The following is a 14,528-nucleotide window of genomic DNA, read 5'->3' on the forward strand; positions in this document are numbered from 1 at the left end:
GTTTTTCAGCTGCAGGGACAGGGCGACTGGTTGTCATTGAAGGAAACATGAATACGGCCAAGTACAGAGATATCCTGGATGAAAACCTCTTCCACAATGCTCTGGACCTCAGACTTGGCTGAAGGTTCACCTTCCAACAAGCCAATGACCCTAAGCACAGAGCTAAAATAACAAAGGAGTGGCTTCAGAACAACTCTGTGACCATTCTTGACTGACCCAGCCAGAGCCCTGACCTAAACCCAATTGAGCTTCTCTGGAGAGACCTGAAAATGGCTGTCCACCAAGTTCAGCATCCAACCTGATGGAACTGGAGAGGTCTGCAAGGAAGAATGGCAGAAAATTCCCAAATCCAGGTGTGAAAACCTTGTTGCTTCATTCCCAAGAAGACTCATGTCTTTACTTGCTCAAAAGCGTGCTTCTACTCAATACTGAGCAAAGGGTCTGAATACTTATGACCATGTGATATTTCAGTTTTTCTTTTTAAATAAATTAGCAAAAATTGCTACATTTCTGTTTTTTCAGTCAAGATGGGGTGCAGAGTGTACATTAATGTAAAAAAATGAATTGTTTTGAATTTACCAAATGGCTGCAATGAAACTTTGCGTACCCACTGTACATCAAAATACACTCAGATGAGTTATGAGTGCAGTCCAATGTGTTATACAAACCCATATAGTCCTATGGGTGCGCGCGGTCTGAATTTTGAATGCACTTGCCAAATCAGCATGAGAATATAGTTGCAGATCTCCGCAGTGCCATAGCATAACGTTGGTCCAAGTGCTATCTGATAAAACATTTCAGAACACTTGGCCATTTTATATCCCAGTGTGAGAGAACCCGTAGACATTTTATGCTTGTAGATCTATGGAATATTTCCTACTTTTTCTCTTGCCATGTTTGAACCGTTTGCTTGCAATAGTTTCAATACTTTATTGACTTTTCAATCTAAAATATATCAAATATATCACATAGGAGAGTAGAATCCTGTTTATTGCTGTTCATATACTATTTAAAAAGCCTAAACTATGTTTTACAAATTCACAGTGCACCGAGACTGGATGCCAGTACACACAGGCTTTACAGCTGGTAAGTAGAGGCCTGGCAGGGCTGTCCATGCTCTGTTGGTCTCAGCATGCCATGTCCTAAAGCAACATTTCTAACCATGGCAAGTGTGATGGAACGTACCATATGTCATTTTAGTCCTATTCATGTTTCTTTTGGTTGCATACTTTTTCTTCTCATATTTATCATGTAAATAAATAAATGGGCTAAAAATTTTTTTACTAAAAACCATCCTGCTTTAATTCTTAGGATAAATTCACATATTGTCAATTTAGTTGCAGAAACTTCTGTGGTTGAAAATCAATTCTGTTCATCTGTAAGGGTTGGTACAGATAAATGTGGCAGTCAAAAAAAATTCTGCTGCAGAATGTGAATTCACCCTTAGAGAGGTTGTCTTCTTTCAGAATATCTTGGTTTTTAGATCCAGTTTGTTGTTAAAAATTAAATAAATTGCAATTTTCCCACCATCCTCGAATCCAGCCCTGAGTGTTTGCCACTGCTCCATGTATCTGGTATTAGCTGTGGTGCCGACCTAATATCAGCAAAGCAGCAGCCAAACAGTGTGCTCAGGGGATCTGTCCAGGAAAGCAGAACATCACACTGAGCCCACTGATTGGCTGCAGCAGTAAGCCCACATGATGGCAGCGTCACCAGTACCAGATACCCGAGGCAGCGACAGAGACTCAATGCTGAACTCTGGAATAAGGAATAAAACACAGTTTGTGTGTTTTTTTTATATAAAAAAAACCACAACCGGGAGTTTCTGAAAAGTCATGCTAGCTAAATAAATCTGTTGGCAGGTTTCTGCTATTTAATCTGAAAACAGCATGATGTAGGGGTTAACACACAGATTTCAATGATGTGTCACATGTCAAGCTGGCTGCAGTTGTTTACTTGTAAGGGAGGTTTTATCACCTGATGATTATCATTGCCTGGACTGCAGCAGCATGTGCATGCTAGTCTGACTCCGCCCCCTCCTGTAATAAGCAGCTCACTGACTATAGACTGCACATACAGAGTCTGGTGTGGGTGGGGTTAGCTTTCTCATCTCTGTTGCATTGATAAATCTAAAAACCTTGTGTCAGAACTGCCGCACTGAGTAAACTAAGTGACACATCATTGAAGTCAGGGTCTCTTTGCCACCATCATACTGCTCTCAGACGAGGTAGCAGAGGCCTGGTGATATATTCCTTTTAAAGTCTTGGATTTCTGAATAATAAATATGACTAAAGAAATCTAGAAATATATGCATTTATTCATTGAAGAAGACAGCATTTCAGGGCACTACTTACTAACTAATTGTAAACTTAGTTGTCGTCACATAATAATGCACAAATAAACGTATAGTAGAAGAGCTGCATACCATGTAGATGATAAATAACATATAATAATATCAATAATTATCATAGCATTACATAACATTCGTAGATAGTACCAAAAATACATGTCTTATATTCAGGAGTGATATTTCTGTCAACATGTCCGGATAAAAGCTCTTTAGCGGAAGAAGGAATGCTCTTTGAATATTGGAGCCACAACTACACATATGCAAATGACATTTTAGTCGAGCGAGGAAGTCAGCAGACAGGCTTTTCAGTCTATGTAATAATCATTGTTTCCTCTGGCAAATGTGCTGTGAGTGCTTAATGAGAGCAACAGGCTGAAGTGGATGAGGGGGCTGCCTGCTTATTGTATGCATTGACTGCAGTTGGAGACCTCCGGTAGAAAGCTGAGCTTTTCACACACTCATCTGTCTTGTGCGATTAATACACGAGGTACACAAAGCGTTCTTTAACATTGGGACACATGACAACAGGCCAATGACAGCTTGTTCTCAATCCAGTCTTCAGCTCATCCTCACATCCTTTTCTGCAGCTTTGTGAAAAGATGGAAAGCAAGAAAAGAGTATAGAGATTGTAGATTGGAGACAAAAAAAAAAGAGAAAAAAAGAGGAAAGGAAGATTAGTATTCAGGCAACCAAGCAACATGCAGAAAACTGATCACCAAAGTACAGATACTATGATGAACCCTCCCAAGAAAGAAATGTATTGATTCCTTCATATCCAGTAGTAGGGAAAGGGGAAAGGAGCATTGCCAGATTGTAGAAGGTCAATTTGCAGAACAGAAGTAGTAAATAGGATGATTAAGAAAAGCGGTTCCACTCCAATTACCGGAGAATTCTTTCACATAGTTGTTTAAAGGAAAAAGAAACATGTGCCACATCACTAGTGCACTAAGTATGTGAATAATTCTATTGGACTCCCTTTTTACAAAAGAATATTAATTCTTCACCTGCCCTTACAAGCTAAACGTATTGTTCTTTGTTATAAGATATATAAAACAGTAATAATAATACACTGGAAAACTTAGTCCTATCATTTCCAATGAAGCAAATACTGAGCTATAGAAATCAGCAGGCAGCTCTTGGCTTCAAAAGTTGTACTTTGCTGAAGGATTTGGCAATAGTGCAGAACAGCCCTCACAATAAGAGATAATGATGTGTTCTGAACATTTTTTCAGGTTCTTTATATTTGACAGTAACATGTTTCTTACTTTGACATCTCGGAACCTCATTACTCCATGTTCCATCCTTTCTGCACTCAATTTGGAAACTTTCCATTTCCACGCTGTCCTAGTAAAAGTGAAAAAAACTTTAATTTTAGCTTTTAATTCTGTTCATAGCAGACCTTTTACGGTATGTACCCTCGAGCCGGAATAGCAGTGTTTTGAACGCAGCTCACCTGCGCTGAGCACAGTGGATGGGATTTATAGAAATCCGCTACACATACAGCTGCGGCGCCAAACAGCTGATATCGGGAGCGCTCCAGGTATCCAAGTTAACGAAGCAGCTATTCAGTAAGCGTTATAGCTATTCGGATAAGGAGTTAGCCAAAGCTATTCGCTCATCCCTAGTGATGACATCATTGAAGAAAGATTTCTTCACACATCTCCAATGATTGTACCAATGACAAGTTTCCAGGAACCTCCCCACCTCTACGACGTGTTTTTCTGGACACCGAGCAGCAGATGGACCCTGTGAGGGTGCCTTCAGTTCTCAAGTGGCCAGTTGATGAATACATAAAGTCAGAAGCCTTCATGTCCTCTGCTGGCTGTGCATGTTATGTGGCTGCATACTTAGGGCGCCACGCAGGAACTTCCTGATTCTTAAAGAGACAGTGCATGCGCTTATAATGTGCCCCTGCATATTGCTGAGGGACACTTGGTGCTTAAGGCACCTCCACCTGTTGGAAGGTGCCTGAGCAACATTCTCTGGAACTTTTCCTAAACTTGCTGTACCTGAACCAGTACCCATCGCTAACCCGCAGTTTCTGAACCAGTACCTAGCGCTAAACCTGCTGTGTCTGTACCTGTACCTATCCTTAACCTGCAGTGTATGAACCAGTACGTATCTCTTACCTGCAGTGTCTGAACCAGTACCTATTGCTAAACCTGCTGTGTCTAAACCAGTACCTATCTCTAAACTTGCAGTGTCTTAACATGATGTATCTGAACCTGTACCTATCCCTTTTCTGTTGTCACTGTGCAAAATTAGAGATCTGTGTGTACACTTGCTACTTCATTGTTTGTACCCTGTGTGAATCTGGCCATGTCTGTCCTGCATGTACCTGTCCTTGTACAGGTCTTTTGTGAACTTGATGTCTGCCCTGTGTGTACTTGCCCTGGTAATTGTCCTATGCTTACTTAATCCTGTTTGTTCTATTTGTAACCTTGTCCTGTCTTGCCAGTCCCGAATCAGCGGTTCACTTCCTGTCCGTGTCTACGGATTCCTGCTTGACCGCGTCTGTGGTTTCCAGTTTGACCACATCTGCGGTTTCCTGCTTGACCACGCCAGCGGTTCCTTGTCTGTCCGGTCGGCACTAGATCCTACCCATTCCTGTATTCCAGATGTACCTGTCAGTGACCCAGTCATTCCTGAAACTGTTCCCATCTCCCATCCACCCTGTCTGAACTGGGTTCTTCCCGTTCCTGTATTCCAGTCATACGTGCCAGTGACCCAGTCCTTCCTGAAACTGTTCCTATCACTCCAATCTGAACTGGCTTCTATCTCTGCTTGTATATCAGCCAAGCCCAGCTGCCTGTCAATGTATCAGCTGTGTTTACCTGTACCCACCTGCCTGTACCTCACCCTTATTCGCCAGCACCCATCTGCATACCAGGTATGGCTGCCAGTACCTGCCTGTCTATAAATCAGCTAAGCCAGACAGTATACCTACTGTACCTGCCTGCACCTGTAGTTTCAGTGTCCTGTCCCCTTAGAGGCCAGCTGCTACTGCCGGATGCCACCCTGGAATGGCACCTGGCAGCTATCTACCACACAAGCCTCACTAGAGGCTCCAGCAAACACCAACATAGCTGCTTAGTCACGCTCCTCTGGGTAAGTATGGTCTGTGGCAGAGTGGGGCCACTATCCAAGCTCGCACTGAACAGTCTGGGTGTGATTATAACAGTATTGAATGAGGCCACATCCGTTTAGTCAGCACTTGACAGTATTTTTGCAAATTGCATACTTGCAGTCATGCATCCATCTGCTTCTTGCACTGGAGAATTCTGACAGCATCCACAATAACAGCTGTGAGGGTTCACAAATCTTCACATAGAGTTACTGCAGACTTGAAGCACAAGCCCGGAGAAACTTTTCATAGGAAATCTGTCACCACATGTGACCTATCTAACCTATTAATATGGGCATACAGGTTATAGACTGCTGAGAAAAGTCATACCTGTATGCTTCATATTGGATGCGTGGTTGTTAAGAAATCATCTTTTATCACTTTAAGTAAATGAGTCCTTCCAAGCTATGGGGAGGATGCTGCCAAGAAGACAACTCTGCCTCCGCATCACCTTCCACAACGTCACTCGGTCGCTGTGACGTCGGGTGCTCATTCGGAAATCTCGCCCCTACCCATTTAATCTCCTGGCAGTGTTCTGCCCTTCTATGATCATAGGCTTTGTGTTCCTACTGCACAGGCGTCGGCGACTCAAGAACAAGAGACAGACTCTCGGTTTCAGTTTAAGTGACTGTATTATTGACTGTGATAAGTATGACTCACCTTTATAATATGATATCCAGGGTTACACGTGATTACTGCTTGGTCTTTGAAGGTGTATTCAGATTGAGAAGGATCAATTTTCCCATTTATAGGCGGCTGTAGGTCAGGACAGGAAACACCTAAAAGGATATTATATTAAGAAAACTGATATTCTATTACTTTTTGCTTAAACGAGTAGGTTAAAAAGGAATCATTGAATAGTTTGTGGGATTTAGTGACCTTTAAGTACCGGTTATGTTAAATGAATTTTACAGTGGAATGACTCAGACATGTAATGTTAAAAATTATGACAAGAAGTTTAATTTCAGAACTTTGTTTACCTTAAATTTTACCCATAATCTGAACAAATCCATTGAGAAACAAACCAAAATAATTTTGAAAGGGAAAATAAAAATACCAACTAAAATAATGTGGCTGCATAAGTGTGAACACCCTCTTATAATTGGGGATGTGATTGTGTTCAGAATCAGCCAATTACATTTAAACTCATGTTAAATAGTACTCAGTACAAAGCTGCAATTATTTGAAGTGATTCTGATTAACGCCATATAAAGTTTCGGAGTTTAGGAGTGTGGGGGGCTGTTTAAAAAGACACCTAACATGGAGAAATTCATGAATACGGAATTTCTCCATGTTAGCTGTTTTTTAAACACTAAACATATCTCCAAATTAGCAAAAGAATGGCTTCATCAGAAGAAGATGGAAATTTAGTTTGGCTCAGCCAGAGCCCAGACCTGAATCTTATTGATAATCTGGACCTGAAGAAGACTCTGTGTACAGGCAATGCCCTCACAATCTGACAGATTTGGAAGGCTGTTGCATGGAAGAGTGCGCAAAGATTCTAGATGTGTCATGCTGAAAGACTACTGCCCCAAAAGACTGAATGTTGTCATATATTCAAAGGGTGATTCAACAAAGTATTAGTTTAAAGATTTCAGATTTTTCTTCAATTAAATTGCACAAATTATATGTGACATTAAGTTGCAGGGTAGACATTCTATATGCACTCTATATATCTACTATAGTAAATGTCAATGAACATAATCATGTTCCATCCAGCTGTAAATTAACAACTGAAAACTAATGTTTTGGCTGACAGAGAGCCTTTCTAAAGCATACAAACCGTCTATAAATACTAAGATTAAGTTCACACAGGGCATTTCTGATGCTTTTTTCTGCAGCAAAACCTGATTCTTGCCAGGAAAGAAGCTGCATCAAAAACATACCTAAACCTGCGTGCGCATGCTAATAAAGTTGAGTGCCCCCAGAGAAAAAAAAATAACTGCTTCCTGTAGAACCACCCATATTTCACTGTGAGTAGAAAATGGAGGCTGAACAGCCATTGCGATTGATTTTATATAGTATTTATATATCACAAATAAAAAAAATTACCTCCATGATTAGTTGGGAGACACTCCCTCACAATAGATCACTATCAGGACACCTCAATAACTGACACTACCTCACAATGGCTCTTCACTAGGGTTGAGCGACCTTTACTTTTATAGGATCGGATCGGGTTTCACGAAACCCGACTTTTTCAAAAGTCGGGTCGAGTGAAATCGGCCGATCCTATAAAAAAGTCGGGGTCGGCCGAAACTCGAAACCCAATGCAGTGCATTGGGTTTCCAATGGTTCCCAGGGTCTGAAGGAGCGGAAACTCTCCTTCAGGCCTTGGGATCCATATTTAAGTGTAAAATAAAGAATAGTGTTGAGCATTCCGATACCGCAAGTATCGGGTATCGGCCGATACTTGCGGTATCGGAATTCAGATACCGAGATCCGATACTTTTGTGGTATAGGGTATCGGTATCGGATCCATAGGGATGTGTAAAATAAAGAATTAAAATAAAAAATATTGATATATTCACCTCTCCGGCGGCCCCTGGACATCACCGCGGGTAACCGGCAGGCTTCTTTGTTTAAAATGAGCGCCTTTAGGACCTGAGAATGACGTCGCGGCTTCTGATTGGTCGCGTGCCGCCCATGTGACCGCCACGCGACCAATCAGAAGCTGCGACGTCATTCTCATTCACTAAACTCCTAATTCTAGGAATTAAGGACCTGCGAATGACGTCGCGGCTTCTGATTGGTCGCGTGGCGGTCACATGAGCGGCACGCGACCAATCAGAAGCCGCGACGTCATTCGCAGGTCCTAAAGGCGCTCATTTTAAACAAAGAAGCTGGCCGGTTACCAGCGTGATGTCCAGGGGCCGCCGGAGAGGTGAATATATCAATATTTTTTATTTTAATTCTTTATTTTACACCTCACTATGGATCCCAGGGCCTGAAGGAGAGTTTCCTCTCCTTCAGACCCTGGGAACCATCAGGATACATTCCGATACTTGATGTCCCATTGACTTGTATTGGTATCGGTATTGGCGATATCCGATATTTTTCGGGTATCGGCCGATACTATCCGATACCGATACTTTCAAGTATCGGACGGTATCGCTCAACACTAATAAAGAATTAAAATAAAAAATATCGCTATACTTACCCTCTGACGCGCCCTGGTACTAACCGGGAACCTTCCTTCCTTAGAATCAGCCTTCCAGGACCTTGCGGTGACGTCGCGGTGACGTCGCGGCTTGTGATTGGTCGCGCGGCCGCCCATGTGACCGCTCGCGTGACCAATCACAAGCCGCGACGTCACCGCGACGTCACCGAAGGTCCTGGAAGGGCTGATTCTTAGGAAGGAAGGCTGCCGGAAAGAAGCAGGGCGCGTCCGAGGGTGAGTATATTCCTACTAGGTATATACTCACCCTCGGACGCGCCCTGCATCTTTCCGGCAGCCTTCCTTCCTAAGAATCAGCCCTTCCAGGACCTTCGGTGACGTCGCGGTGACGTCGCGGCTTGTGATTGGTCGCGCGAGCGGTCACATGGGCGGCCGCGCGACCAATCACAAGCCGCGACGTCACCGCAAGGTCCTGGAAGGCTGATTCTATGGAAGGAAGGTTCCCGGTTAGTACCAGGGCGCGTCAGAGGGTAAGTATGGCGATATTTTTTTTTTTAATTCTTTATTTTACACTTAAATCTGAATTCCGATACCAATTCCCGATATCTTAAACATATCGGGAATCGGTATCGGAATTCCGATTACAGATTCAGAAGATCGCCGACTTCATGGCCGACCCCACACAGGGGTCGGGTCGGGTTTCATGAAACCCGACTTTGCCAAAAGTCGGCGACTTCTGAAAATTGCCGACCCGTTTCGCTCAACCCTACTCTTCACACCTCACTACTACCAGACAATCCCTCACAATAGATCACTATCAGGACACCTCAATACCTGACACTATCTCACAATGGCTCTTCACACCTCACTACTACCAGACACTCCCTCACAATAGATCACTATCAGGACACCTCACTACCTGACACTATCTCACAATGGCTCTTCACACCTCACTACTACCACAGACACTTCCTCACAATAGATCACTATCAGGACACCTCACTACCTGACACTACCTCACAATGGCTCTTCACGCCTCACTACTACCACAGACACTCCCTCACAATAGATCACTATCAGGACACCTCACTACTTGACACTACCTCACAATGGCTCTTCACACCTCACTACTACCACAGACACTCCCTCACAATAGACCACTATCAGGACCCCTCACTACCTGACCCTACCTCACAATGGCTCTTCACACCTCACTACTAACACAGACTCTCCCTCACAATAGATCACTATCAGGACACCTCAATACCTGACACTAGCTCACAATAGCTCTTCACAACTCACTACTACCAGACACTCCCTCACAATAGATCACTATCAGGACACCTCAATACCTGACACTACCTCACAATAGCTCACTGTCACTATGGACACCTCACTATCCACACCCAAAAGCTCTTGGCTATGAGGTCACTTCCTGCTGGCCATGACTTTTCTGCGCAAAAAAAGCAGCAAGTAATGATACCTGCATGTTTGCAGCATTTGTGCAGCAATTTTCAAACACCCATTCAAGCCAATGGGTGAAAAACGCAGCAAAAACGCTGAAAGAAGTGACATGCTCTGTGTCCAAAAAATGCAGCAAGGCTCAAAATCCTGAGGACACAAAAAACCAATGTGTGTGCATGAGATTTCTGAAATCTCATAGGCTTTGCTGGTAATGGAAAAAGCAGCTGAAAATTAGCAAAAAAAAAAAATGCTGAAAAAATGCAGCAAAAATGCCCTGTGTGAACTTACCCTTAACCCCTTAAGCCCCGAGGGTGGTTTGCACGTTAATGACCAGGCCAATTTTTACAATTCTGACCACTGTCCCTTTATGAGGTTATAACTCTGGAACGCTTCAACAGATCCCAGTGATTCTGACACTGTTTTCTCGGGACATATTGTACTTCATGATAGTGGTAAAAATTATTTGATAGTACCTGCGTTTGTTTGTGAAAAAAATGGAAATTTGGCGAAAATTATGAAAATTTCACAATTTTCCAACTTTGAATTTTATGCAATAAAATCACAGAGATATGTCACACAAAATACTTAATAAGTAACATTTCCCACATGTTTACTTTACATCAGCACAATTTTGGAACCAAAATTTTTTTTTGTTAGGGAGTTATAAGGGTTAAAAATTGACCAGCAATTTCTCATTTTTACAACACCATTTTTTTTTAGGGACCACATCTCATTTGAAGTCATTGTGAGGGGTCTATATGATTGAAAATACCCAAGTGTGACACCAATCTAAAAACTGCACCCCTCAAGGTGCTCAAAACCATATTAAAGAAGTTTATTTACCTTTCTGGTGCTTCACAGGAATTTTTGGAATGTTTAAATAAAAATGAACATTTAACTTTTTTTCACAAAAAAATTACTTCAGCTCCAATTTGTTTTATTTTACCAAGGGCAACAGGAGAAATGGACCCCAAAAGTTGTTGTAAAATTTGTCCTGAGTACACCGATACCCCATATGTGGGGGCAAACCACTGTTTGGGCGCATGACAGAGCTCGGAAGCGAAGGAGCGCCATTTGACTTTTCACTGCAAAATTGACTGGGATCGAGATGGGACACCATGTTGCGTTTGGAGAGCCCCTGATGTGCCTAAACATTGAAACTCCCCACAAGTGACACCATTTTGGAAATTAGACCCCCTAAGGAACTTATCTAGAGGTGTGGTGAGCACTTTGACCCCCCAAGTGCTTCACAGAAGTTTATAATGCAGAACCGTAAAAATAAAAAATCATATTTTTTCACAAAAATTATCTTTTCGCCCCCAATTTTTTATTTTCCCAAGGGTAAGAGAAGAACTTGGACCCCACAAGTTGTTGTACAATTTGTCCTGAGTACGCTGATACCCCATATGTGGGTGTAAACCACTGTTTGGGCGAATGGGAGAGCTCGGAAGGGAAGGAGCGCCGTTTGACTTTTCAATGCAAAATTGACAGGAATTGAGATGGGACACCATGTTGCGTTTGGAGAGCCACTGATGTGCCTAAACATTGAAACCCCCCACAAGTGACACCATTTTGGAAAGTAGACCCCTAAGGAATTTATCTAGATGTGTTTTGAGCGCTTTGACCCACCAAGGGCTTCACAGAAGTTTATAATGCAGAGCCGTAAAAATAAAACAAAAATTTTTTCTCACAAAAATTATTTTTTAGCCCCCAGTTTTGTATTTTCCCGAGGGTAAGAAGAGAAATTCGACCCCAAAAGTTGTTATCCAATTTGTCCTGAGTGCGCTGATACCCCATATGTGGGGGGGAACCACCGTTTGGCCGCATGGGAGGGCTCGGAAGGGAAGGAGCGCCATTTGGAATGCAGACTTAGATGGAATGGTCTGCAAGTGTCACATTGCGTTTGCAGAGCCCCTAATGTACCTAAACAGTAGAAACCCCCCACAAGTGACACCATTTTGGAAAGTAGACCCCCTAAGGAACTCATCTAGATGTGTTGTGAGAGCTTTGAACCCCCAAGTGTTTTACTACAGTTTGTAACGCAGAGCCGTGAAAATAAAAAAACAAAATTTCCCCCCCAAAATTATTTTTAGCCCCCAGTTTTGTATTTTCCCGAGGGTAAGAGGAGAAATTCGACCCCAAAAGTTGTTGTCCAATTTGTCCTGAGTGCGCTGATACCCCATCTGTAGGGGGGAACCACTGTTTGGCCGCATGGGAGGGCTCGGAAGGGAAGGAGCGCCATTTGGAATGCAGACTTAGATGGAATGGTCTGCAGGTGTCACATTGCGTTTGCAGAGCCCCTAATGTACCTAAACAGTAGAAACCCCCCACAAGTGACCCCATATTGGAAACTAGACCCCCCAGGGAACTCATCTAGATGTGTTGTGAGAACTTTGAACCCCCAAGTGTTTCACTACAGTTTATAACGCAGAGCCTTGAAAATAAAAAAAAAAAATTTTCCCCACAAAAAATATTTTTTAGCCCCCAGTTTTGTATTTTCCCAAGGGTAACAGGAGAAATTGGACACCAAAAGTTGTTGTGCTATTTGTCCTGAGTATGCTGATACCCCATATGTTGGGGTAAACCCCTGTTTGGGCACACGGGAGAGCTCGGAATGGAAGGAGCACTGTTTTACTTTTTCAACGCAGAATTGGCTGGAATTGAGATCGGACGCCATGTCGCGTTTGGAGAGCCCCTGATGTGCCTAAACAGTGGAAACCCCTCAATTATAACTGAAACCCTTATCCAAACACACCCCTAACCCTAATCCCAACAGTAACCCTAACCACACCTCTAACCCTGACACACCCCTAACCCTAATCCCAACCCTATTCCCAACTGTAAATGTAATCTAAACCCTAACCATAACTTTAGCCCTAACCCTAACCCTAACTTTAGCCCCAACCCTAACTGTGGCCCTAACCCTAGCCCTAACCCCAACCCTAACCCTAGCCCTAGCCCTAACCCTAACCCTAGCCCTAACCCTAGCCCTAACCCTAACCCTAGCCCTAACACTAGCCTTAACCCTAACCCTAGCCCTAACCCTAGCCCTAACCCTAACCCTAGCCCTAACCCTAACCCAGCCCTAACCCTAACCCTAGCCCTAACCCTAGCTCTAACCCTAGCCCTAACCCTAGCCCTAACCCTAATGGGAAAATGGAAATAAATACATTTTTTTAATTTTTCCCTAACTAGGGGGGTGATGAAGGGGGGTTTGATTTACTTTTATAGCGGGTTTTTTAGCGGATTTTTTTGATTGGCAGCCGTCACACACTGAAAGACGCTTTTTATTGCAAAAAATTTTTTTTGCGTTACCACATTTTGAGAGCTATAATTTTTCCATATTTTGGTCCACAGAGTCATGTGAGGTCTTGTTTTTTGCAGGACGAGTTGACGTTTTTATTGGTAACATTTTCGGGCACGTGCCATTTTTAGATCACTTTTTATTACGATTTTTGTAAGGCAGAATGACCAAAAAACAGCTATTCATGAATTTTTTTGGGGGGAGGCGTTTATACCGTTCCGCGTTTGGTAAAATTGATAAAGCAGTTTTATTCTTCGGGTCAGTACGATTACAGCGATACCTCCTTTAAATCATTTTTTTATGTTTTGGCGCTTTTATACGATAAAAACTATTTTATAGAAAAAATAATTATTTTTGCATCGCTTTATTCTCAGGACTATAACTTTTTTATTTTTTTGCTGATGATGCTGTATGGCAGCTCGTTTTTTGTGGGACAAGATTACGCTTTCAGGGGTACCATAGTTATTTATATCTGTCTTTTTGATCGCGTGTTATTCCACTTTTTGTTCGGCAGTATGATAATAAAGCGTTGTTTTTTGCCTCGTTTTTTTTTTTTCCTTACGGTGTTTACTCAAGGGGTTAACTAGTGGGCCAGTTTTATAGGTCGGGTCGTTACGGACGCGGCAATACTAAATATGTGTACTTTTATTGTTTTTTTATTATTTAGATAAAGAAATGTATTTATGGGGATAATATTTTTTTTTTTTTCATTATTTAGGAATATTTTTTTAAATTTTTTTTACACATTTGGAAATTTTTTTTTTAACTTTTTTACTTTGTCCCAGGGGGGCACAGTACAGATCGGTGATCTGCCAGTTTGCACAGCACTCTGACAGATCACCGATCTGTCTGAGAGCAGTGCAGCGTTACCAAGTGCCTGCTCTGAGCAGGCACTTGGTAAGCCACCTCCCTCCCTGCAGGACCCGGATGCCGCAGCCATCTTGGATCCGGGTCCAGCAAGGAGGAAGGAGGTAGGAGACCCTCGCAGCAACGCGATCACATCGCGTTGCTGCGGGGGGCTCAGGGAAGCCCGCAGGGAGCCCCCTCCCTGCGCGATGCTTCCCTATACCGCCGGCACATCGCGATCATGTTTGATCGCGGTGTGCCGGGGGTTAATGTGCCGGGGGCGGTCCGTGACCGCTCTTGGCACATAGTGCCGGATGTCAGC

At 42.9% G+C, this 14,528-nt stretch overlaps 1 protein-coding gene across 4 annotated transcripts in view; it reads right to left on the reverse strand.

Annotated features, from left to right (window-relative positions):
• MASP1 (MBL associated serine protease 1) overlaps positions 1 to 14,528 on the reverse strand; it is a 348,061-nt gene that overhangs the window by 176,847 nt on the left and 156,686 nt on the right. For 2 of the 4 annotated variants that reach the window (XM_069727078.1, XM_069727077.1), the window contains exons 7-8: positions 6,135 to 6,253; positions 3,616 to 3,694 (exon numbers count right to left, since the gene is read on the reverse strand). In XM_069727078.1, the coding sequence (XP_069583179.1) occupies positions 3,616 to 3,694; positions 6,135 to 6,253 (198 nt within the window). Of the gene's footprint in view, positions 1 to 2,296; positions 2,938 to 3,615; positions 3,695 to 6,134; positions 6,254 to 14,528 lie in introns of those variants that run through there. The other 2 variants (XM_069727079.1, XM_069727080.1) reach the window with 2 other exon arrangements.

This window comes from Ranitomeya imitator, chromosome 5 (assembly GCF_032444005.1).
Source record: "Ranitomeya imitator isolate aRanImi1 chromosome 5, aRanImi1.pri, whole genome shotgun sequence".
NCBI classification, from domain to species: Eukaryota; Metazoa; Chordata; class Amphibia; order Anura; family Dendrobatidae; genus Ranitomeya; species Ranitomeya imitator.